Source organism: Oncorhynchus mykiss, chromosome 22, assembly GCF_057628025.1.
Source record: "Oncorhynchus mykiss isolate SJ-2025 chromosome 22, ASM5762802v1, whole genome shotgun sequence".
NCBI classification, from domain to species: domain Eukaryota; kingdom Metazoa; phylum Chordata; class Actinopteri; order Salmoniformes; family Salmonidae; genus Oncorhynchus; species Oncorhynchus mykiss.
Genome location: NC_143043.1, coordinates 30,640,594 through 30,667,164, shown reverse-complemented (window position 1 = coordinate 30,667,164; position 26,571 = coordinate 30,640,594). Strand labels below are relative to the sequence as shown.

Below are 26,571 nucleotides of genomic sequence, written 5' to 3'. Positions count from 1 at the left end.
AATTAATTATAGCGAAACACACACACACACACACACACACATTTCCCTCAATCTCCCACTCTATCTACCCTGCTCATGAAAACTTGTTGCAGACTATACTTTTTCTCCCTGACACCAGGCAACATTTTGGGATAGGCATACTTTGGAGAGTTCTCAGTTGTCATAAAAAGGATTATTTTTCTTCTGGTTGGATTTTTGGAAGGGTTTTACTATAGGTCCCAGTCGTGGAGTTAACTTTCCGGGACAGTTTGTTTCACTTCGTGAGACTCCAGCGATGGTGCGAGGACAGCGGCTAGGCGGAGGGACTCTCCACGCACCCCTCTGACATCCCTCACCGGTTATTTAGGGACTCCGTCAGGTTGGTCTGCTGCTGTGTTTCGTCGCTTCTCAGATACCTCTGTTCATATGATTGATGCGGTATTATCGTGAGGAGGAATCATAGCCCTTTAACGCCGAAATTAGCTGCTATTCTGAGGATGCTATTTATGAGGATCGTGCTATTGCTATTTCAAATTACCGACACAGATGTGTTAATACAATAACGATTGATTAAGATGTGCGTTAAAATGACATATTTTGAAAATTAAAAGTGATTTTAAATGTTTTTTATGATAACCTATGATAAACCAGTGCATGTGAAATAAAATGGACACTGCCATTCATTGAGTTAGCAGGCCTTTGAGAGTGAAAGTTAGGACTTGAACCCTGTAGGTTAAGTTCAATTTGATCTTTTGATTCATTGTTTTTAGTTGAGCTTTAAATATGTTTTGGCAAGAAAGACAAAGCAGTCAGTTTGAAAACATGCTGATGTTCAAGCAGTTTAAACTACAACATATTTAGGCTTTTATTTAAAGTATAATAGGGGAGACAAGGGATGAATGTAACACAAGACAGCTGTAACACTTTCAATATCTCCAAGCAGAAACAAGCTCGAGTGAGGTAACTCACTCTGCACATGCATGTCAAGAAGGAAAGTTATAAACCAATGTAGGAAAATAACAATTGGCAAAAATCTCATAGAAGAGAAAGTTATAGGGATAGTTCTTAAGAGCCTCATATGGAGTGTGAACCATGTGGCTAGTATACTATGTCTAGCCACTGGCTTGAGGCAAGGGCAAGCTATGCCAATAACTGCATTCTTACACTTGATTTGAGCATCTTAGAATAAATTGCTAAACGGATTACAGTGTGAGGTGGAATGTTTCAATATTGCTCCTGCAGAACACTGGTCGTGCTTTGTCCAGCCTTGCTGACCGCTTGCAGTTCACCCGCTGCTCCCCACGCCACCCCTCTAATCTTAAAAGGGAAAGAGGGGATTGGGCCAGGCAAACTGACAGGGACAATGAATGGATTAAAAACAATTGAATGTGGTACTGGGTGGACAACAGGAGGGTAAAAGCCACAGGGTTACACCTATCCATGACAATCCTACTGGTAATTGGTCCCTGACTGATCTTGATACCACATAATCTCTCAGGTGAACAACGGAGTAGATAGTGAGGCCTAGTGAGGCCACAAGTGAAAGTTGTCAGAAAATAGGCTAACTATAAGCTTTTACAGTACAGTTGTCTTCTCCGCCTAAGGGCACAGGTAGCTCAGGAATTACTTGTGGTTAAGGCCACATGAGTTTAGAGGACACATGTAGAGACAAACACACATTATAACCATCATGCACTGTCAAAATATGTCCGTCAACATGCTGCCGGGGCCGGGAACACGCCTCATGCTCGGTGCTCACGCTGACCCCTGTGGCTAAGTGTTGACTGACCTTTGTTGGCACACGTTTCAATGTGGTTGAAACCGGTGGAAAAAACCGTTTGAAAAAACTGCGTAGAAGCCTTTCTAGTCCGGTTGTGCCTGCAGGAATCCATAAAGCTGTGATCTAAACTGGGACAATTACGAAACGATACGAGGAAGGAAACAGACATTTCCCAGACCCGCAGAAAAGAAACGGAAGAAGTCATTGTTCATTTTGACAAGACAATTACAACTTGTGTCATCCTAACAGGCCTACGTACGACTTAATTAAATAGCTATTACTGAAGATTTTCTCCAGAAAATATACATATGCTCTTTGATATAAGGTATGGGTGTTTGTAGGCCTGCAGGCTTCAGTAGCATTATAGTAACTTGTGTCTTAAACTGGTAGCTTCTCAGAGTTGTTGACTAGCGAGGAAGCATCTAAATGCTGATCATCCTTGTTCTACTCAATAACTTATTTAACCACTGAGATTGAAAAACAAAGACCTAGGATTAAGACCAATCAAAGGCACACCGTAGTGAAAGTGCTCTGTCATCAGCCTGCGACTACTGATACTGTGAGATGGTTACAGCCCTGGGCATATCTTAGTCAACCCACAGACAGTGACATGGTGTGACACACACACACACACACACACACACACACACACACACACACACACACACACACACACACACACACACACACAGTACTACTGAGCACACATAAACACATTCATTTAGACCCAGGTAAAGAAGGGCAGACAGACAGACAAGCGAACGGACAAACAGACTGAAACACACACACACACATGCACACGCACACACACACACACACACACACACACACACAGTACTACTGAGCACACATAAACACATTCATTTAGACCCAGGTAAAGAAGGGCAGACAGACAGACAAGCGAACGGACAAACAGACTGAAACACACACATGCACACGCACACACACACACACACACACACACACGCGCACACGCACACACACACACACACACACACACGTAAGCTCTCTATACACAAAATATGACAGACAGATGGATGTACATATACATGTAGCTCATGAGTCAGTGTGGTTGTTAAAATGGTAACGTAGAAGACAGATCGAAACATTGTATGATGTCATGGTCGATTGTACATAATTATATCAGCGACATGTCTGTGCAACTCATTGCCTAACGACTCAAACAGAACTCAAACAGAACGACTCGTTCGCTACATACTTCAGTCTGAGACTGCCATCATTGAAGTCATTTGTGGTGATGTCAAAATGAGGGGTGTTGTACAAAACAAAGTCATCAGCGATTGGATCATCTCTAACCAATCAGAGTATCAAAGCCAATGACACATTTTCAAAAAACACCGCTTTACCCACATGTGTTCTGGCTCGGCCTAGCCCACAGGTTTATGGGACCATCATGGATTTTCATTCTAGTAATCGTCAGGGAGGTACTCAGATCCAGACTCATTGTGGAGAAGAAACTAACGGACGTGTGTGTCTGTTGCGTAGCGTTTGGCCGGAGCAAGGAGTTTGGGTAGCCAGGCAATGCAACCCAGATGCAACATCTTAAAAATGCACAATATAAACCTATAGTGCTTCTAGGTGCTGTACATTGTGATTTATGAATGTATTTGTTGTTTATTTGTCAGGGACTAGACAGCACACCTATATGCAGAACCACTGACTTACCCTGTAATTACCTGTCAAGGTCATTAACATTTGTGGTTTCCAGGCAGGTCACAAAAGCTCTGATCAACTCAACATTCTATGCAATACCTATAATCTCACTCAGATTGTCAACAGTGTAACTATGTTGAATATAAAATATCCTCTGAAATCCTCTTTGATTGATTTGATCTTAACCAATACTCCTCATCATTTCAATGCTTCTGGTATTTTTGCAAATGACATAAGGGATCACTGTGCTATTGTCTGTGTGAGAGATGGTAAAAATCCTAAGAAATCTCACCGTGTCATTACGAAAAGAAACTGGAAGCGGTTTGATATTCAAGGTTTTTTACATGATGTATCTAGCATTGAATGGAATAGACTGGAATTAATCCCTGATGTTGAACTAGCCTTTTCTTACTTCCACAACGCATTCCAGGATGTATGCAATAGGCATGCCCCTTTTAAAAAAAATCAGGATTAAGGGCAGAGAGAGCCCTTGGTTTACTAAGGAACTTACAAAAATCATAAGGGAACGAAATGCTATGTGGGCTAAAGCAAGAGGGACTGGTTTGGCAGATGACTGGATGGCTGTTAAAACGTCTTCGAAATATGGGTGTGGCTATGATCCGGAAATTGAAAGCAGACCACTGCTTGAAATCTGCTTCACCTAATTTAAATAATCCACCCAAAATCTGGCAAGTAGTGAAAGGTTTGGAGTGCAAAAAAGATACACAGCTTCCCAAACAATTGTTGGTAGACACACAGATTGTAACTGAGAGAACCTTCATTCTGAAAGCCTTGAATCAGCATTTTTTTTTAGATGCAGGCAGTTTATTTGAAAAGGTCAAAGGTATAATTGACCCCCCATGAATTTACCTGACACCCATGTGCACTCCTTCACCAGGTTCTCCTTTTCATCCTTCTCTGTTTCAGAAGTGTGTAAAGCCCTGAAAGAAATTGATAGGAAAAAATCCTCTGGCCCTGATGAACTAGACCTCGCTTCCTACACCTAGCTGCAGACATTATTGCTCCCCCTTAACATGTATTTTTAACCTCATGCTTGATGTTAAGGAAATTCCCAAGTTATGGAAATCTGCTTTTGTACTGCCTCTCCTGAAAGGTGGAGATCCTTCGCTACTTGACAACTATTGGCCCATATCAAAATTATCTGTACTGTCTAAGGTACTGCAGTCCTTTAGTTAGTAGGCTGCTAAAGGCCTACTTCCAAAAAACAACATCTTAAATGGAATGCAATCAGGTTTTAGGTCTGTCCACAGTACTGTTTCAGCAACATTGAAGGTTTTAAATGACATCCACTGTGCTCTTGATAAGAAGTTACATTTTGTGTCTGTCTTTATTGATTTGTCGAAGGCTTTTGGCACTGTGGACCATGCTGTGTTAGTGCAAAGGTTAAAATGTTGTGGAATTACTGGTAGATTCTAGATTGGTTTATAAATTACCTATCAAATCGTTTACAATGTGTAATGGTGGATGGTTGTAAATCTGAGTCTATAGAGGTGTGCTCAGGTGTTCCGCAAGGTTCTATTTTGGGCCCACTGTTGTTCATTTTGTATATCAACAACATTGGGGATCTTATTGAAACAGTAGATGTTCATTTTTATGCAGATGATACTGTTCTTTATTCATGTGGTAGTAGTTTATCTTTAGCTTTTTCAAATGCCAGGCATGTTACTAATCATGTCATTGCTACATTGGCTGGACATATTATAGAGCAAGTTAAAGTGTACAAATATTTGGGTGTGTGGGTTGATGGTAAGCTGAGCTTCACTGTGCATGTAGAGAACTTGATAAGGAAGCTCAAGCTGAGAATAGGTTTTAATTACCGCGTAAGGCTTGTTTTTCTTTGGAGGCCGGGAAGGAGCTGGTACGATGTACATTACTGGTGCTTTTAGATTGTAGTGATGTTATATATATGCAGGCCTCAACCACTACCCTGAGAGCACTTGATTCAGTGTATCATGCAGCCCATTACAAATCAAAGTCATCTAACACATCATTGTGATCTCTACAGCGCTGTTGGCTGGTCGTCATTGACCTTGCGTAGGCTTAAACACTGGTATACACTGATTTATAAGGCCATATTGGGGAACATTCTTTTTTAGTCAGGTCGGTAAATAAATATAAGTTACGGTCCCATTCTCATTTGCTTCTAACAGTACCAGGAATGAGAACAGGTCATGGTAGAAATAGTTTTAGTTACTTAGCTCCTTGGTCCTGGAATTCTCTCCTGAACATTTTAAAATTTGATGATCTAGTTTCGTTGGTGGAGTTTAAACACTTGATCGATGTATATATCATAGAAGATTGTTATTGTCTTTAGGACAGCTGTTTTTAGTCAATACTTTAGTGTTTTTTACGTAAAATGTTTTTGTTGTACTGTATGTGTGTTTATAGTTTTGTTTAATGTTGTGTTAGTGTATGTAAGTTGTTTTGTCTGAAACGTTGTTCCCCCTGCTGCTATTGTACCAGGTCTCTCTTGGAAAAGAGATGTTATCTCAATGAGAAAAACCTGTATGAAAAAATTCAAATAAAAACAAAGAACATTATGATATTACCGTGAAACTAGTACACAATAAATACACTCAATATACTCCCTAACTTTAATAATAACCCTAACTGTAAACCTAACCTCTTACCCTAACCCTAATTATAACCCTAAACTTAAAATATTCTTTGTCCTCATGGAGATGCCAGAAATGTCCACATGAGGGAGACTGTTTCTTGTTTTACTACCTTTGTGGGGACTTGGGGGATTTTAGGTTCCCACAAGCATAGAAAAACCAACCAACCCCCCCCCCCCCCCCCCCCACACACACACACTAAATCTAGATGATTTGGTCTAAAGTGTGGTCATGTATTGTGTTGTTCAGCTCTGTGATGTCTTGTGGAGACTGAGGACAAGCAGAAGCTTGCAAGCTTCCTCTCAAATTGGCCAGATCCTGCACACTTTTGGGTTTGGTCAGACCTCGCTGTAGCCTTCTAAGCATTGTCTTTCCCTGTAGCTTTCTTGCAGTTTCTGTGGGAATTGTTTGTCCAATCTGCCCTTATTAACCTTAGTCTGAGACTGAAATAGTTGTGTCATTTTTCTGTCACACTGATATATGAATCTTATGTTTTTATATTTTCCCCACTCCAAGTTCACTGTCTGTTTTTCATGAGCAGTGTCACAGGCCCCTGTTAAAATCACTTCTGTTCACTGGGAATATTCATAATGGCGCCACCCTGTGGTGAGTGCTGAGCAGTGATCCTGTGCTCTGTGGAGTGAATAGGAGAGACTTGGGTATAGTTGTTCTATCTAGACTTCTACGTTCCTGTATATTGAAACAATGTGGTGTTGGTGGGAGAATGGGAATGGAGAAAGAGAGTTTGTGTGTAATAATACACATGTAAGCGTGGTATTAAAGATATGTCTGTATTTCTCCCCTCAGTGTATGTATAAGTATCTGTAGGTAGTATTGTAGTGTGCTGAGAGTTCATGACAACTGTATCTTATTCTTCAGGATGTGTGTGTGAGGGCTGACGGTGTGGGTCCAGCCATGGAGCCAGAGTTGAACTGCAGCTCTCACTGTGACTACGGACTCTGCCTCATCCACCCTGGAGTCAATACACAGGAGGACCTGGAGATACTGCAGAGACTATGTACCCTCAGCACGGTAAAGTAAACATGCACACATGCACACACATGCACGCAGGTTCCGGGTTCCGGGTCAGGTTTTGCATCGTCCCGCAACGAGCCATTGTTTACAGACAGATGGCTCGTTGCAGAAGCTTCCGTAGCCTGGCATCCTTTATCAACTTGGGGGGACCGAGTAGCACAACGGTCTAAAGCCGTGACCGGGAGTCCGATAGGGCGGCGCACAATTGGCCCAGTGTCGTCCCGGTTACGAGAGGGTTTGGCCGGGGTAGGTCTTCATTGTAAATAATAATTTCTTCTTAACTGACTTGCCTATTAAATAAATGTTAAAAAAAAAAAAAAAAACTAAACTATTTGGTTTCAACAAAATAACATTTTGCTGCCACCAGAGGCATATCCCTTACCTCTAGGAACAATACTTACTATTCATCGGGTTGAACGTGTCCTTAAAACACGTTCTTATCCCGGACCTGCTATTTTCTACCTGCGGGCTGCAATTGTAGTCCATTCTAGTCCACGCAGTTACGCTAGAGTAAGCTACCACGTAATCTCTCGTATCAATCAGTAACTTTCCACACACCTAGTTCCTCTTTACCCTTCCTTGACCCCGAACATACACATTCCTTGTACATGTAAAGTAATCAATAACAGCCCCTCCTTTTTGAATAGTAGCTCCATACTGTTCAAAAGGATATAAACTTTGAAATGACTTATAAATGAACAGAAGAGAAAACAACATGATTAATATTCTCAATGGATTTGTATGTTTACACCTCCAAGACTTCTGACTATGTAATATTCTTCCATGGCTTAAGGCCCTGGTCTCAAACTTATAATCACACTATACACACTCTTACCCCCCACCCCCCTATCTGCCATTACACTTCCTGTTGTACAACTGATAATGAATTTCGGCTGGAGCTTGTGCCTTTCTCTCCCTTCGGGTTCCTAAGAGAGTGGAAGCAAAAGTCTTGAAATGAACAAGACAACACAAAATATGACAAGTATTAGTAATGCGTTAAGATATGCATAATAATTTATGGCAATAACCAAAGTTTGATAACATGACGATGTCCACTCTCCCTTAGCCTGACTCTAGACCTTTGGGATACTATTCTGCTTGGGTCCACAAAAATGAAGGCTCTATACTCCTCCTCATGCTTATAGGCAGACTTCCACCGTCAGGCTGCAGGTTTACAGGAGGTGTTCCCACGCCATGTCATCCTCACTTCGCCCTCTATTTGCGTGCTATGTGCAGTCGACTAATATAATACTAATACAAACTCTTCCCCCTCCTGAGTCTAGTATGTACAATGAATCTCTGTGGCTAGGCAGGTGGTGTTATCGTCCCATCCCGAGTCCTGAACTCCTCACACATCTCCCGGTCTTCTTATCAGTAGGGAGTATACATTCTTGCACCTAGCCTCAGTCCATTGTAAATTTTCCGGACATACACAAAGAGTTATTTGAGAATAAGCAACCCATTCATACTTAAGTGAATATCATGATGCAAAACATAGAGAGAATACAATAATTTAAAACAGGGAAGCTATAAGACCTGTTAAAAGGCAATAGTTCACAATCTATAGTATTAGCTCTATCATATGACTCCTATCTCACCCGTATGGAAACATTCTGTCTCAGAGACAGGCCCCCTTTGTACTTTGCCTCTGGCCACAAATACATTTGCACATAGATCAATCCATCTAACCCATAACACGTTGATCACTACTGCTAGGCCACTTATATAGTTATAAACATACTAAAACGTGCTCAAGTCAATTAGTCAGTTTCCAACAGTCCCTCATCTGGAACAGTGATCACTCCCCTCCATCCCGGCTCTCATTCGTCCGGCGTCTCTTCATTTTCTTCATTGGATAGCTTTACAGTTCATCCTCCCAATGGCACACATGTAACTCATGCCTGTCAAAGTGGATGGCCCTTGATAATGTCCCCGATTTCAATATCTGGGGAATAATCTGATTTTCCCAAGCAGACAAAGCACACAAATGTCTCACCACCAACCTTTACGGTCCATTCTGTATTGTCCATTTCTGTCTTGTCCATTTTCCAACCAGTACACCAGCAACATGAGATAAGTTTGGACATGATCTCTCTCCATGCTCACTCCACATGGACGGTCTCAGGACTCATGCTGCGCTCCTGAGAGAAAAGGCATTGATAGCTTCGACTGGATGCTGTACACCGTTTGCTGGCTCGGACTCATGTCTCAGGTAGAGGTGGTGGAGGACAGGGTCATAGTGAACATCATTGTCTCAATTTCTTCTGCCGGTTAGAGGGGGTAAGGCTCACACTGTTCTCGGTCGAATAATCCCTTCCATGCATCTAGATACGGTCTGGGGTCGCTATTGCCATAACCTTGAGAGAGGACAGACCAAAACAACAGTTTAGGGTATTTCTCATTCAGGAAATCCAGACAAACTATTCACTGCATGACTAATTATTACATTCCAAATATCCTTAATACAAATGTCTAAGACAAATGTCAATGAGAATAACAACACACTGTTGTTAACAACACACTGGCTTATACTCCCCTATCATCTTGGCGATCTCACCGCAGAGTTACAGGGTCAGAGAGTTAGAGGGGTAACCTTTAGAGAGAATTCCTGACCATACAGCAGACTCAATCGGTTGAGATTTGTGTTGAAACAAAGACAAAAACAAAACAAACAAAACAACAGCAATACACTTCTTCATATTTACCAGCATTTACATATTATACACTGCTCAAAAAAATAAAGGGAACACTAAAATAACACATCCTAGATCTGAATGAATGAAATATTCTTATTAAATACTTTTTTCTTTACATAGTTGAATGTGCTGACAACAAAATCACACAAAAATTATCAATGGAAATCAAATGTATCAATCCCATGGAGGTCTGGATTTGGAGTCACACTCAAAATTAAAGTGGAAAACCACACTACAGGCTGATCCAACTTTGATGTAATGTCCTTAAAACAAGTCAAAATGAGGCTCAGTAGGGTGTGTGGCCTCCACGTGCCTGTATGACCTCCCTACAACGCCTGGGCATGCTCCTGATGAGGTGGCGGATGGTCTCCTGAGGGATCTCCTCCCAGACCTGGACTGAAGCATCCGCCAACTCCTGGACAGTCTGTGGTGCAACGTGGCGTTGGTGGATGGAGCGAGACATGATGTCCCAGATGTGCTCAATTGGATTCAGGTCTGGGGAACGGGCAGGCCAGTCCATAGCATCAATGCCTTCCTCTTGCAGGAACTGCTGACACACTCCAGCCACATGAGGTGTAACATTGTCTTGCATTAGGAGGAACCCAGGGCCAACCGCACCAGCATATGGTCTCACAAGGGGTCTGAGGATCTCATCTCGGTATCTAATGGCAGTCAGGCTACCTCTGGCGAGCACATGGAGGGCTGTGCGGCCCCCCAATGCAATGCCACCTCACACCATGACTGACCCACCGCCAAACCGGGCATGCTGGAGGATGTTGCAGGCAGCAGAACGTTCTCCACGGCGTCTCCAGACTCTGTCACGTCTGTCACATGTGCTCAGTGTGAACCTGCTTTCATCTGTGAAGAGCACAGGGCGCCAGTGGCGAATTTGACAATCTTGGTGTTCTCTGGCAAATGGCAAGCGTCCTGCACGGTGTTGAGCTGTAAGCACAACCCCCACCTGTGGACGTCGGGCCCTCATACCACCTTCATGGAGTCTGTTTCTGACCATTTGAGCAGACACATGCACATTTGTGGCCTGCTGGAGGTCATTTTGCAGGGCTCTGGCAGGGCTCCTCCTGCTCCTCCTTGCACAAAGGCGGAGGTAGCGGTCCTGTTGTTGGGTTGTTGCCCTCCTACGGCCTCCTCCACGTCTCCTGATGTACTGGCCTGTCTCCTGGTAGCGCCTCCATGCTCTGGACACTACGCTGACAGACACAGCAAACCTTCTTGCCACAGCTCACATTGATGTGCCATCCTGGATGAGCTGCACTACCTGAGCCACTTGTGTGGGTGGTAGTCTCCGTCTCATTCTACCACTAGAGTGAAAAAGTGACCAAAACATCAGCCAGGAAGCATAGGAACTGAGAAGTGGTCTGTGGTCACCACCTGCAGAACCACTCCTTTATTGGGGGTGTCTTGCTAATTGCCTATAATTTCCACCTGTTGTCTATTCCATTTGCACAACAGCATGTGAAATGTATTGTCAATCAGTGTTGCTTCCTAAGTGGACAGTTTGATTTCACAGAAGTGTGATTGACTTGGAGTTACATTGTGTTGTTTAAGTGTTCCCTTTATTTTTTTGAGCAGTGTACTTAAATCTCAGGGTGATCACGCCTCACCAGAAAGTCAGAACAGAGGTCATTAAGTGAGTCTGTTCTTTCCCTGTATTTCAGACTAATTATATAATATATATAAAGTTCAAACATTCTGTGTACCGGGTTTGCATTGGGTTTTTCAGTAGGTTTCTAATGTACTCGCCAGCGAGTCTGTCACGACTTCCGCCGAAGTTGGCTCTCCTGCCTGTTCGGGCGGTGCTCGGCGGTCGTCGTCACCGTCCTACTAGCCACTACCGATCCCTTTTTCGTTTGTCTGTTGGTTTTGTCTTATTAGGTTCACCTGTGTGTATTTTAGTTTAATTAGCTTCCCAATATGTAGTAGTTTGTCCCGCCCTTGTTTTGTGCAGGATTGTTTTTTGTTACTCTGTTGGATGTGGTTTTCATGTGTGTATTCTCCGGACTGTTTGGTCCTGTGTTTGGGCTGGTCTGTTCTATGTTGGCGTGACCGTTTTGTTGGCAGGAGAATAAATCACGATATACTGAACCCTGCTTACTGCGCCTGATTCCAACCCACCACTCCTAGTATCCCGTGACAGAGTCTAACAATTAACTTCAGTACATGACTGGTCTCTCTTTTACCCCATGATTTTGCGTAACCACCTCACTGCAATGCCCTTCTTGCTCATGAACTAACATTTAAAAGGTAATTTTAGATTTGGTAACCCCAATGCTGGCGCTTGACACAATTGCTTTTTTTAAACTCTACAATTACAATTGTTTCCAATATTAACTACACTCTAATTTCTCGTGAGGACCCCTCCTCCCCTTTGTCAATTCTGTAAAGCTATTTCAGAATAAAATGGAATGAAGTGTATCACGAAATTAAAACCCCAATGTTTTTCTGAGCTTGCGAGGACTGTTTGGCCGTGCCAATTGTAATTTGTTATCTAGTCCATTGCCCTTGCATTTTTCAAAGATTATCCAAACCCAAAATCGGTTCTACCCCAGCTACCATAAAGACTGAGCCCGCTTTCAGGAGTGCTTGCTGTTGCTCACTAGTCAGTGAATAAAATGTCTGCGCAGTCTTACTTACCCTGCAATAGCCGTTTTGATGGTGGGTTTCAACCCTGCCAGCAAAGCGGAGGTACATATTCCCGCATCTTGATTTAAATGATCTGCTAGTGCCAGATTACTGCCCAATACATCTTCCATCCTATCAATGTACTCATGTACCCAGTCCTTTTTATGCTGAGTACATCTGCTAGTTTTGGTTCTATCGGTTTCGCTTTTCTGTTGATAGAACGCTAACATCAAAACGCCAGTTTATTGAGATTTTTATTTTGTATTTTATGTCATTATGCCAACTCACAATAGCATCTCAGAAATTCTTTATTAGATTTAAATTTTCCGTCAACGGGGAAGCTGACCAATTTGATCAATTTTTCAAAAAATGCCCCATATTCAAGCCGAATTGGTAGATTGCTCATGCGTCTCTTTCAGCTCTTCTATGGCTTTGTTAAACTTTTTTTCCTCTAGCCCCCCCTTTAAAGGGAGGATAGGGGCCGTCGGTCGCCATTTCAATAATTATTCTGACGCTGTTATGCGGAGTGGAACAGGGAAACCCAAGAGCAGACTCAGATGAGGAGACTAGGATCAAGTAACTAAGATATTTATTGAAACACAGGGGGAAGATGGAGTGCAGGCCAGGGGAAGCTCGGGCGGGTTGCAGGAAACCAGGTGCGGAGGCTGAGGCTGGAGCGAGAGGTGTTGGGACAGGGTAAGCAGGTCCTGAGGGGAATCCAAGGGAGCAGTAGAGTGGGTAATCCAGGGCAGAGTAGCAGGATGAGGAGACATGAGACTGGAGACAGGAACCTGAGTCAGAGCGAGCAGAACTGTAGCAGAGCGGAAAACCGTGTCAGGCAAGGAAAACAGGCACAACAGGATCTAAATAGTGACAAACGGCTACAAACGTAGACTGACTGAGCAGAGATTACGATCTGGCAGTGGAAGTGGCAGGATTGAGTATTTGTAGAGGTCTTGATTATGAAACAGGTTGCAGCTGGTGGGGATCTGCTCTGACTCCAGCACAACTGTCTCCGCCCACACAATCACACACACAGAGAGAGAAGGAGAGGGAGAGGGAGAGGGAGAGAGCACTGGGGGAGTGGCGGCAGGTCAAGGAGACACAGGATGAGCAGTAGAGGGCGTGGCAGGAGCAGATGTAACAGACGCTTCTCCCGACGGTGTCTAGGGTGTTTAGATTTCCTCACCCACGGCTCTAATCCACAACAATTTAAACTATTTTTCCAGGTAGTGATACCCACTTCCCGGAGAATACTTACAGTGTAGGTGCTTAATAATTTGGACACCGAACCTGATACCTTGTTTGAAAAACGATACTGAAGCATTTGACAATTTACTACTGGAGAATACAGGTGACCTAATGCCTTATACCAGTGTCACGCCTCAAATATCACTGTTGTTGACAACACACGTTACCAAATTTACTCAGTTGTCCTCCTATTTCAACATAATCTGTCACGGTTCCCCGCCCCAGTAAGACATTAAACCAACACCCCTCCTTATTGTTACTGCTAATACACACAAATCACTTTAAAACAACGTTCTAACATCCTTTTGCTTTTCTAACCATGTATGAGGCTACAGACAACCTTCTATCACCATCCACATTCCCACTCACTGACAATGTTTCATCTTGAAGCACAGATATCCTCGGATACCTCCTATTCTCCACCGAATGCACTTCCTGCCTTTGTTCTTCTACATGGACTACTTTTCTACAATCTATCGTAATAGTACACAAGCATGCCAATTTCTCCATACACTATGCAGGTAATAACGAATGATTAAACAGACATGTCATAGGTATGGCCACTTCCCCCAACCCTCCTAAGGGACTTCCACCCCCTAGTCTAATCTTCTGGTGGACAGAGTGCCTAGTCGAATCTTCTGGTGGCTAAACCCCCCATAGGGGCCCCAACCCTTAGGTCTATCAGTAGTAGATACAGTGGGTCTACTGAATAAACTCAGGCTTTCCAGATCTGTATCCTTTCATTTGTATTCAAATCTCGTCTCCTCAAGATGTCAGAATGAGTAGTAACAGGTAGGAACTTTGCCTACCTTGTTTTTATGTGCTGGCTCCTGTTCTACTGATTTGAACTCTCCAATTCAGCTATAAATATTGGTTAATCCTGTCAACATTGGCAACTGTTAGGTTCTGTAGAAAACTCACGGGCGACTAGAAAAAGCTCAAACCAAGTTTATTCAACCACTGAGTCATAAAGCTGCAAAGACAACATACAAGTCCCACAAGCACATCTTCATTTCTTCCAAATAGGCGGAGTCATCCCATATCATCTCCTATCTAAGATAGACACTCCTTCTCTGTATTTAGGCAGAAACAGAGGAGCTTCCTCTTACTGGTATTGTCATGGCCATGCCTAAGACTAAGGCCCTCATGGGCGTGAAAATGTGCATGTGTGTGAGATAGGACTATAATCAGATAGTCTTTGGGGTGGACACCTGTGGCCCCCCTCCCAGCAGTGTCTTCTCTCTTCATCTGTTGACCTTAACTTGAGTTGAGTTCCATATCCTTCATGGTCCTGTTTCCTCTGCCTGATCAATAACTGAAAGTAGACTGTTGCCCTTTGCCTCCCTCCTTAGGAACATTCATATTCAGCAGTAACATATACGAACAGAATATGAACTTTATGCACTTCCCCTTTTCTCACTCAGTAACTTTCCACGTCACTCAGTAACTTTCCACATACCTAGTTCCTGTTTACCCTTCCTTGACCCCTAACCTACACATTCCTTACACGTGTAAAGTAATCAATAAGTTCTAGTATGGTAACATGAATAAGTATATTTCAAGCTAGAATCCAACAGAATGTTCTTAATGTCTTGTACACTCGGTGTAGGAAGATCTGCTCCTTTAAGTGATGGAGAAGAAAGCTCAAAGTCTTTCAATATGGTGTTGGGAGGAGCCTGTTGATGAAATGAAACTAAACAGCAGAGCTGAATGTTGAGGACCTGAAGACACTTTCTCCTTATACATTTTTCTGAACACTTGCCAGTCCCCTGAACTCAGTCTTACTTTGGGATTCAAGAGGGGAAAAAAAGATAATTCAACAACACACATCATCTCAGGTAAGAAGAGATAGAGAACATCTTTGAATTTTTGTATTTTATTGTAGCTTCTCTTCTATGTAGTGTGTTTGACGTTTATTTTTGTTAAAGAGTAGTATGTTTAGAAACGATAGCATTCAAGAATTGAAAATAATTGAAAATACATAAGCATATATAAGCATAATAAATACATAAGCATAATTCTGGTGTGAATGCCAAGATAACACAGATTGTTGATTCATTCAGGAAAGTTGATTTCACTTTCTGTTTGTTCCCAGGCATGGCATCAGCTAACAATCCACAGTCTGAAATGCAGTTAATATGCAGTATCTGTGAGGAGGTGCTCAAGAAACCAGTCACAACCCCATGTGGGCACAACTTCTGCATGGATTGTATCAGAAAATACTGGAAAAACAATGTCCTGTGCCAGTGTCCACAGTGCAAGGAGAAATTCCCTAACATATCTGAGCTACAAGTCAATACTCAATTATCTAAAATGGTTGATGAGTTCTGGAATCCATTTGTGGTAAATAACACAAGCCCCCAGGACCAATGCCTGGACCATCCTAGAGAGGTGTCCCATGATATCTGTGTTGGGAGGGAGGTCAAGGCTGTGAATTCTTCTTTTGATGCCTCTTACTGTGAGACTCCCCTGGAGCCCAATCAGAGAGTCACAACCTTGAGGAGACAACAGCATGTAGAGAATCCTGAAGAACATATGTGTGAGAGGCATGGGAGATGTCTGGAGTTCAAGACCGACTACAATACCCACAACACTCTCCCTCTTAAAGTGGAAACCAGAAAGAATAATGTACAGTTAGGAAAGGCTGAAGTGCAGCAGATGATTCAGGGCAGACAGCAGAAGGTCATTGAGATCAGAAATAGTCTACAATCTAGCGGAATAAATGCAGAGCAAGAGGTAGAGAACAGTTGTCAGATCTTTAGAGCTTTAATGCGCTCCATTGAAAGAAGCCAGGCTGAACTCATTCAGGTGATTTCGGAAAAGCAAAAGGAAACTAAAAGGCTGGCTGAAGGGCTCATTAAAGAGCTGGAGCAGGAAATCACTGACCTAAAACTCCTCCAGAGCTCACCATCCCTGTGCACCTCTCCACCCACCAAGGACTGGTCTGAGATCAGGGTTCAGAGTATTGAGAATGTCGGCATGGTGAGGAAAGCTGTGAAGAGAGCTGGCTCTCAGTTTGAAGACACACTGAAGAGTGAATTGAAGAGGTTGTGTGAGGCTGAGCTCAAGGTTATTCAGCAGTGGTCAGTGGATGTAACTCTGGACCCTGATACAGCTCATCCCAATCTCACTCTCTCTGAAGATGTGAAACAACTTAGACATCCCGGTAGACGACAAAACTACCCTGGCAATCCAGAGAGATTCTTCTATATTGCCAGCATCCTGGGAAAGGAAGGCTACTCCTCAGGAAGATTCTACTACGAGGTGCAGGTGAAGGGAAATACTCTCTGGAGTGTAGGAGTGGCCAGAGAGTCCATTAAAAGAACGATTCATGTAGCAAAGCCTGAGAATGGACTCTGGACTATCCAGCAGGGGAAAGGGAACGTCTACAGGGCCTGCACCACTGACCCTACCCCCCTCTCCCTGAGTGAGAAGCCCCAGAAGGTGGGGATCTATGTGGACTATGAAGATGGTGAGGTCTCCTTTTACAATGCCCAGGCCAGGTCTCATATCTACTCATTTACCGATTGTTCCTTCACTGAGAAACTTTACCCGTACTTCAACCTTGGGGTTTGTGGCATTGACAAAATGTCAGCACCGTTGATCATCTCTCATGTGAGCCAATCAGATTAAGATTTAACTCGTATCGATTAAATTCTAAAGTAAACTGAACATTCCATGCATTGATTTATATTGAATATTTAGAGAGGTATATATTGTATCTTACCAGGAAATCTAGAATCACATTTGCTGGACTGTATTGTGATGTCCTTTACGATTGTATGATGACATACTGAAAATGCAGCTCATTACTAATCCTGCCCCAATATGTCTCTGTATCTAATTTATGTGGATACTTGTGGATACTTTATTTTTATTTTTATGTGGATACTCTGAAATGTGCATACTTTTTTCAATGGCTTTTGTTATTTGGGCAAGTCCTCAAATAATCTTCTGGGCTACAGCACAATAAAAGCTTTGTGAACTCCTACATAATATGAACAGGAAGTGTGAATGTATTAGATACATGTCAACCATAATACATGGTTCAGCTGAGAGAGTCCTGTCATGTGAAGGGTTAATTCAGCCATGTACTGTTCCTTTAAGAGCAGCTGCATTTCAGCTTAGCAGTAAGGGACCTGGACAAGCCATGGTAATGTCACCTTCTAAAATGAGACTCGACTAGAGAACTTTGTGCTTTAGCATGACAAAATCCCCTCACAAATCTCTCTACACAGCCTAATAGAGTACAAAAGAAATCGTCGTTGACTTGCTGTTCTTCTGAAGACAGAGGTGAGTGGAGGTTCTTTCATTTGTGCTGTGTTGTCTGTTGTGTTAGGTTGTTTATTCAAGTTGCAACACCTGTCCCTCCCAGCCCAGTTATAAATAGAATCAAGGGGAAGAATACAGTTCTATATATATTTTATTTTATTGTATTGTATTTACTGTGTTATACAGGAGGATTGATTTAGAGACAGATTGAATTTGACAGGTGAGGATGTCATCACTGTCAATTTTAATTTCTCTATCTGTTGGGCTGTACTAGACTTCTCATCATATGTTTATAAATGCATATTTCTGAATGAAATATAAAATCATATGATTGGTACCATTGGCTACATGTATTGAGAAAGCTATTTGGGTGTGCTGTAACTGCATAGAGCTCGGTGGTCTACTGTAAGCTAGAAAAAAACATTCCAGTAAAGAAATTCCAAGGTCGAGAGCCAACTGATTCCATGAAGTCCCATGTGGTTTATTTTTGGATCTCTTCCCAGACCCAGACATGGCTTCCGCCAGCAGCCTGCTGTCCGAGGATCAGTTCCTGTGCCCCATCTGTCTAGACGTGTTCACCAGCCCAATCACCACCCCGTGTGGACACAACTTCTGCAAGGACTGCATACATGGCTACTGGCATATCACCAGCCCGTGCCAGTGTCCCATGTGTAAGCAGAAATTCAGCAGAAGACCTGAGCTCAAAGTCAATACTTTCATAGCTGAGATGGCCGATCAGTTCAGAAGGTCAGTTGAAATTAGGGCTACTGCTACTAGTACACAGTACCAACCCCAAGCAGCCCAACCTGGAGAAGTGCCCTGTGACGTCTGCACTGGGAGGAAAGTCAAGGCCTTGAAGTCCTGCCTGGAGTGTCTGGCCTCTTACTGTGAGACTCACCTAGATCCTCACCATATACTGGCCACCTTCAAGAAACACAATCTGATTGAGCCTGTGATTAACATAGAGGACAGAGTGTGTAAGCGGCACCAGAAAATTCTGGAGCTGTTCTGTAGAAGTGACCAGACGTACATGTGTCAGGTTTGCACTGAGAAAAGACATAAGAAACACAATGTTGTCCCTTTGGAGGAAGAAAGCAGAGAGAGGAGGGCTCAGCTGGGGAATATGGAAGATGTAATGCAGCAGATGATTCAGGGTCGACTGCAGAAAGTGAAGGAGATCAAACACACAGTACAATCAGGCAAAATAAATGCAGAGAGAGAGATTAGGGAGAGCTTGCAGGTCTTCACTGCTCTGGTGCGCTCCATTCAGAGAAGCCAGGCTGAGCTCATTGAGGTGATTGAAGAGAAGCAGAAGGCAGCAGAGAGTCGGGCTGAAGGGCTCATTAAAGAGCTGGAGCAGGAAATCACAGAGCTAAAGAGGAGAAGCACTGGGGTGAAGCAGCTCTCACTCACTGAGGACCACCTCCACCTCATCCATAGCTTCCCATTCCTGTGCACCCCTCCACCCGCCAAGGACTGGTCTGACATCAGAGTTCAAAGTGTTGTGTACGTAGGAACAGTGAGGAGAGCTGTGAGGAGAGCTGGATCCCAGTTTGAGGAGACACTGAAGAATGAAGTGAAAAGATTATGTGAAACAGAACTTACAAGAACTCAGCAATGTGCCGTGGATGTGACGCTTGACCCTGATACAGCTCACCCTAAACTTATCCTCTCTGACAACGGTAAACAAGTGGCCCACGGCAATACAGCGCTGAACCTCCCTGACAACCCCGAGAGGTTTTACCCTGGTATCAGTGTCCTGGGGAGGGAGGGCTTCTCCTCAGGGAGGTTCTACTACGAGGTGCAGGTGAAGGGGAAGACAGAGTGGGACATAGGAGTGGGGAGAGAATCTGTCAACAAGAAAGGAGGGAATACCCTAAACCCTGAACATGGCTACTGGACAGTAGGCCTGAGGAACAGGACTGAATACTGGGCTCTGACGACCCCTCCTGTCCCCCTGCCACTGGTCGATAAGCCCCAGAGGGTGGGGGTGTACGTGGACTGGGAAGGGGGGCAGGTGTCCTTTTACGATGTGGATTCCAGATCTCATATCTACTCGTTCACCGGTTACATCTTCGCAGAGAGACTCTATGCATACTTCAACCCGCGAAAGAATAACGGTGGGGTCAACTCAGCGCCATTGGTGATCTCTCCTGTCAGTGACGTTACCTCCTCACCTTAACCGTTCACCTATCACCTCTTCTTAGAATAGGACACCGAGTTCTGTGCCAGTTTTATTTGTTAAAGAAGCTTGTGCCACAATATATTTTCTCTATCTCTTGTATTGTGTTGTTGATTTAATAAAGATATAATTCATATTAATAAAGGTTCATAAAAGTTGTCTGTTTCTGTGCCTTGGGCTTGCAAATTAGTATGCAATATATTTATGAGGCGATACAAAAAAAAAGTTTTGGGCATACTCCAATCATTCCAGAATGCAAATGATAGCAACTAAACCACATACAATACTCTTAACATGATCAACACATACACACAAACACAAAGTTACTGTATTTACTCAAGTGTTTCCCATTAGTGTCGATATTCTAATTGAAATGTGATTGACATCTACTGTAGATGGGAGTGGAGCTGCAGAGGCAGTCTCTCTCCCCGGTGCTCTGTGCAGTGGTCTGGACTATTCTCTCCTGTGGCATCCTGCTGGCATTCTGCTTCCTGCTCTTTACCCTGCGCTTCAAGAACAACAGGTATACACATAAACACACTAAAATGCCTTCAGAAAGTATTCAACTCCCTTGACTTTTTCCACATTTTGTTGCGTTACAAAGTGTGATTATAATGGATTTAATTGGATTTAACAACTAAAACTATATAAAAAAAAAGATATATACACACTTATTTTATATATACAGTGCCTTGCGAAAGTATTCGGCCCCCTTGAACATTGCGACCTTTTGCCACATTTCAGGCTTCAAACATAAAGATATAAAACTGTGTTTTTTTGTGAAGAATCAACAACAAGTGGGACACAATCATGAAGTGGAACGACATTTATTGGATATTTCAAACTTTTTTAACAAATCAAAAACTGAAAAATTGGGCGTGCAAAATTATTCAGCCCCTTTACTTTCAGTGCAGCAAACTCTCTCCAGAAGTTCAGTGAGGATCTCTGAATGATCCAATGTTGACCTAAATGACTAATGATGATAAATATGGAAGAGTGGCAAGAAGAAAGCCATTTCTTAAAGATATCCATAAAAAGTGCCGTTTAAAGTTTGCCACAAGCCACCTGGGAGACACACCAAACATGTGGAAGAAGGTGCTCTGGTCAGATGAAACCAAAATTGAACTTTTTGGCAACAATGCAAAACGTTATGTTTGGCGTAAAAGCAACACAGCTCATCACCCTGAACCCACCATCACCACTGTCAAACATGGTGGTGGCAGCATCATGGTTTGGGCCTGCTTTTCTTCAGCAGGGACAGGGAAGATGGTTAAAATTGATGGGAAGATGGATGGAGCCAAATACAGGACCATTCTGGAAGAAAACCTGATGGAGTCTGCAAAAGACCTGAGACTGGGACGGAGATTTGTCTTCCAACAAGACAATGATCCAAAACATAAAGCAAAATCTACAATGGAATGGTTCAAAAATAAACATATCCAGGTGTTAGAATGGCCAATTCAAAGTCCAGACCTGAATCCAATCGAGAATCTGTGGAAAGAACTGAAAACTGCTGTTCACAAATGCTCTCCATCCAACCTCACTGAGCTCGAGCTGTTTTGCAAGGAGGAATGGGAAAAAATGTCAGTCTCTCGATGTGCAAAACTGATAGAGACATACCCCAAGTGACTTACAGCTGTAATCGCAGCAAAAGGTGGCGCTACAAAGTATTAACTTAAGGGGGCTGAATAATTTTGCACGCCCAATTTTTCAGTTTTTGATTTGTTAAAAAAGTTTGAAATATCCAATAAATGTCGTTCCACTTCATGATTGTGTCCCACTTGTTGTTGATTCTTCACAAAAAAATACAGTTTTATATCTTTATGTTTGAAGCCTGAAATGTGGCAAAAGGTCGCAAAGTTCAAGGGGGCCGAATACTTTCGCAAGGCACTGTATATAGAAGTTTTTGCTCAAAACTTTGGGGGAAAATTAAATCACCTGAGGGCCGAATTTGGCTTTGGGCCGCCTATTGGGAACCCTGCTGTACAGGCTTCCTTCTTTTCACTCTGTCATTCAGCTTTGACACTTTGACATTATGGGATATTGTGTGAAGATTAGTGACCAAAATAAACCTGAATTTAATCAATTTTAAATGTGGAAAAAGTCAATACTTTGAATAGTTTCCGAAAGCACTATAAAAGCACATGTACATGCTCAAATCGATACACAGACGTGAACATTCTAACTTTTGTGTATGTTCCTCTCTCTGTCTCAGGATAGTGAAGATGTCTAGTCCTAACCTCAATGTGCTGACTCTGTGTGGGAGTGTCCTCACCTACAGCAGTGGATTCCTATTCGCTTTTGAGGAACGCACCCACCTACAAGGGGGAGGAGTGAGAGCTATACTACAGGTAAGAACCCACACACATTGGTCTAATGGTGCCGTGCCGTGTGATATTATGGGATGTCCTGATGTTATTGTGGTGTATCCTAGGCCAGGATCTGGATGTTTTGTATCGGCAGCACTCTGGTATTTGGGCCCATCCTGGGGAAAACTTGGCGGCTGTACAGAGTATTCACCCAACGCGTGCCTGACAAGAGAGTGGTAAGCAGGCTGCTGCTCTCACTGTCTCTCTGGTTGAAGTGAGTAGTAGAGTGGGTGTGTTGCACGGTGTATTACTGAACTCTGTGTGCATGTTTCAGATCATCAGAGACATCCAGTTGATGGGCTTGGTAGCTCTGTTGATTCTGCTGGACATGCTGGTTCTGACCGCCTGGAGTCTAACCGACCCGGTCAAATGTGCTCGGTCCATTGGGGCTATGGTCAAGGTGGTGGAGAGAGAATTGTCCTACTCTCTGTCTCAGCTGGACTCCTGTTCCTCTCTATATTCAGACCTGTGGGTTATCCTCCTCGCTATGATGAAGGTAGAGCATACAACTGGGAGAAAGGCTCAGATAAACATGAGAGCGCATTATAGCTGTTTTCTCTGAGTTTGTGTTGGTTTGTCATGGTAAACATGTCATGAACGTTATGTGGTTGTGTTGCGCTCTCTCCAGGGTGGCCTGCTCCTATATGGGACCTACCTGGCCGGTCTGACCAGCAACGTCAGCCTCCCTCCGGTCAACCAGTCCCCCACCATCATGACCGCGGTCAGCCTGGTCACCCTTTCCACGGTGGTTGCAGTCCCAGTGTCGCAGTTCCTGAAGGCCTGGCCTAACGTGGTCTATAGCGTGGTAGCTGGAGCCATCTTCATCTGTACCCTCGCCACCAACTGTATGCTGTTTGTACCTCAGGTGAGAGAGACAGTTGGCACACATCACAAAAAGACAGACAGAGCAGAAACCCCTGTCATTTATGACAGGCCCAATTCGAGTGACTACATGAGTGTTTCCCATACCTCACCGTAGTGTGCGTGTTAACAAGGCTGTGTGACTCATACAAACACACACATTCATCCATGAGTCAACACGCTACAGCCTCCGCCAACAAGTTAATGACTCCCCGTAAGTAACTGGTGGTGAGCTGATGCTATGATACAGGAATGCATCCTGGACGGAAAGAAAGGAAGTACTTGAACAATGAGCAACACACGCACCTGGAGATTCAAGGGTATGCTCAAAGACTGGCACATTTGTCTGACAGTTATCTGACTATCCATCACAATCCCCTTCTTCCTCTCTCCTCTCCCCTCTTTCCCCTTTCCACCCCTCTTGGTCCCCTCTTCCCAGTTAACCCAGTGGCGTCGGTTTGAGGAGGAGCAAAACAGCCTTAGCCAGATGGCAAAGTACTTCAGCAGCCCCAGTAAGAGTGTCCACTCTGTCTACAGCCAGGATGAAGTATACTATCTCCTGGGAGAGAACAACTCTATGAAGAGGCTCCTCAATGAGGTAGTCAGTGTGTAGGCTATGTATAACTTTAACCCTCACTCGCCCCCTAACGGTTATAAAAGGTAGTGAAATACTCTCCTTACTGACTAAAATGGTCCCTACATGGTCCTGTACTCAGAATAATCTCTGTGACCCCTCAACACTATAGTAAATACCTAAACGTGTTTACTTTGTATTCTGAATACCCTTCTACTCATCACCAACTTCACCTATTACCTTTAACCCGACACCAATCTTTAGGTTAGCCTTTAACCTGACTCTTGTTGTTGATGTTTTTTGTTTTGAAGGGGATTTAAAAGTTTGTTGTTGTCATTTGGCAGAAGAATGCTGTAATTGACAGTCTGCAGGAGCAGGTGAACAACGCCAAAGACAAGCTATTGCGCCTCATGTCCAATACCCACTCTCACGAGGATCAGGAAATGGACTCTTCCACCACCAACCTCCACTCCTCCTCCACCCAGACCACAGTGGTGCCGTCCGACTGCTTTCCAACTCCCCTGCCACCGAGAGACGTAGCAGAACCTACCCTCTCTTCTCCTCCTTTCTCTCTACCTCCTCTCTCTTCTCCTCCCCCTCCTGCCCTCTCTTTTCCCCCAGGGGATTGTGTGAGTGTTAAACCGTGCAGTGTAGAGTTTGGCCCATACATCCAGGGTTCAGAGATGGAGACAGAGGCAGGGGGTTGTAAGATTGAGGGGACTGTGTCCCAGCAGCAGTGTGGAGTGGAAAGGTCTCACCTCCCAGTCTCCCCTCAGCCCTCTGTTTCTTCCAAGACAGGAGTCAGAACACCAGGGGAGATGGGAGGGACACAAACCACACCCTCCTGTCAGTCAAACTATGTCACTTCCTCATCTACTCTCCCCCTGGTGGGTTCGGCCCCTGCTCAGTCGGAACCGTCAGGTTGCCATGGCGATACCACATCTCCGTGGATGGCAGGTGTCAGGCAGGCAGGGTTTGTGAGCAGTGAGCAGCTGCAGGAGATACTCCAGGAACTGAGCGTGGACACTGTTATGGAAACGGCCCTCCGCTCACCAAATCACAGCAGGGGGTTCAGGAGACCCTCTCAGCCCTCCTCGACCAATCCCTCTGTCCTCTCTCCTCTCTCCTTCTGCACTCCTCATTCCCCCAATCACCCTCTCCTCTTCCACTACCCCAGTATCTCCCCCTACGTAATGAGGAAACGCAGACCTCCGTTCCATTCCCCCAGAGGGGGGCCTCCGCCCTGTTACTACCCAGGCTCCAAGCCTCCTGGTTGGGGAAGGAGGAGGGACACGGGGCTCTCACAACCAGACAAGCACCCCTCAAAAACACAACCTCTGCTCAATCCTGTCGCCACAGAGACTAATCTTCTCCGCCCCGACGACAGTGATGGAGAAGAAGGCGTAGAGGCGTGGCATAGGATAAGAAACAGCTGCGGGAGGCGCGGCTCAAGGCGGGAGCACCGGCCACCACCCCTTCGAAAATGCCCTCCAGATGGTGATGGGGGAGGTGAGGGAGGGCCAGACAGAGACCATGGCAGGGACTCGTATGGTTACTGGGACTCAGACTCCAGCAGCTTGGCTGACTACTCCTACTACCATCGTCCCTACTGCGACGCCTGCCTGCAACACGGCTCATACCCCTCCAGCGACAGCTCCTCCTCAGACTCCTCGGACAGTGAGTATGGCGGCTTCACCAGCCTCTGCCGCTCCACACATCCGGTGGTCAACTTCAAGGAGGACCTCAAACCTACCTTCGTATGAGCCTGCCTGGAACCTAGACTGAACCGGTGCTGCGGAAGAATCATTCAAGTCAAACTGTGTTGTAATTTACTTTCAATGGCCAGTTCACGGCAGAACAATTGAGTTTACACACTGTTGTAACACTATTTAGAAGTGGTAAATTGAGCAGGAACTAATGCTAGAAAAGCTTGCCTGATTTTGAATTCAACAATTTATCTTCCTTATGTATGTGTGGAGTACGAGTACCCTAGCAACACATTACCTCACAGCAATCACATGAAAGGTTTTCTAATTGGTTGCAAGTGCTTTAGAAATGGGACCAAGATGGAGAAAGTCAATCAATGGGTTGAGTTTGCTGTATGATGATTGGGATCTGATTTTAATTTATTGACTTTGTCTTTAACTTATTGCACTGACTGCCATTGTCTCTAGGTCATGTTAAAGAAAATGTATATTTGTAGCTAAACAAGATACAATATTTAGATCATATAGATTGTTGCATGTTACAAAAAAAACCACTGGATTTTATTGATCTGTTACCACCTCTTTTAACCCCCCTACCTTGAATAGAGCCCACCAGGGATGTATGCAGTCACCGTAAAGAATACTATTATAACCATTTTGTCTGAGTTTTTATGATCTTTATGCTTTGGTTTACCTTTTTATACATCAAAACCCCTCAATAACATTGGTCATGTTATTGATTTGAGTGTTATGTGTGTGTGAGTGCGTGCGTGAGTGCGTACGTGTGTGTGGCATGCATGTGTGTGTGCACAATGTACTGTATTCATTGCATTTTATTTGGAGGCTCTGCCTCCAATTCTATCAATTGTAATTCTCTGTGAGCTGATTGATTATTAAATTACCTATTGACCTTTGC

At 43.9% G+C, this 26,571-nt stretch overlaps 2 protein-coding genes across 2 annotated transcripts; both read left to right on the top strand.

The window, feature by feature from the left end:
- Positions 1-26,571, top strand: gpr156 (G protein-coupled receptor 156). Its single transcript, XM_021579313.3, has 9 exons — positions 1-358; positions 6,949-7,101; positions 20,541-20,668; positions 22,361-22,496; positions 22,580-22,690; positions 22,789-23,010; positions 23,143-23,379; positions 23,815-23,973; positions 24,294-26,571. The coding sequence occupies exons 2-9, from the start codon at positions 6,985-6,987 to the stop codon at positions 25,710-25,712; spliced, it is 2,529 nt and encodes an 842-aa protein (XP_021434988.2). The 5' UTR covers positions 1-358; positions 6,949-6,984; the 3' UTR covers positions 25,713-26,571.
- Positions 18,475-20,300, top strand: LOC110501621 (zinc finger protein RFP). The gene has a single exon (XM_021579315.3). The coding sequence runs from the start codon at positions 18,475-18,477 to the stop codon at positions 20,143-20,145; it is 1,671 nt and encodes a 556-aa protein (XP_021434990.1). The 3' UTR covers positions 20,146-20,300.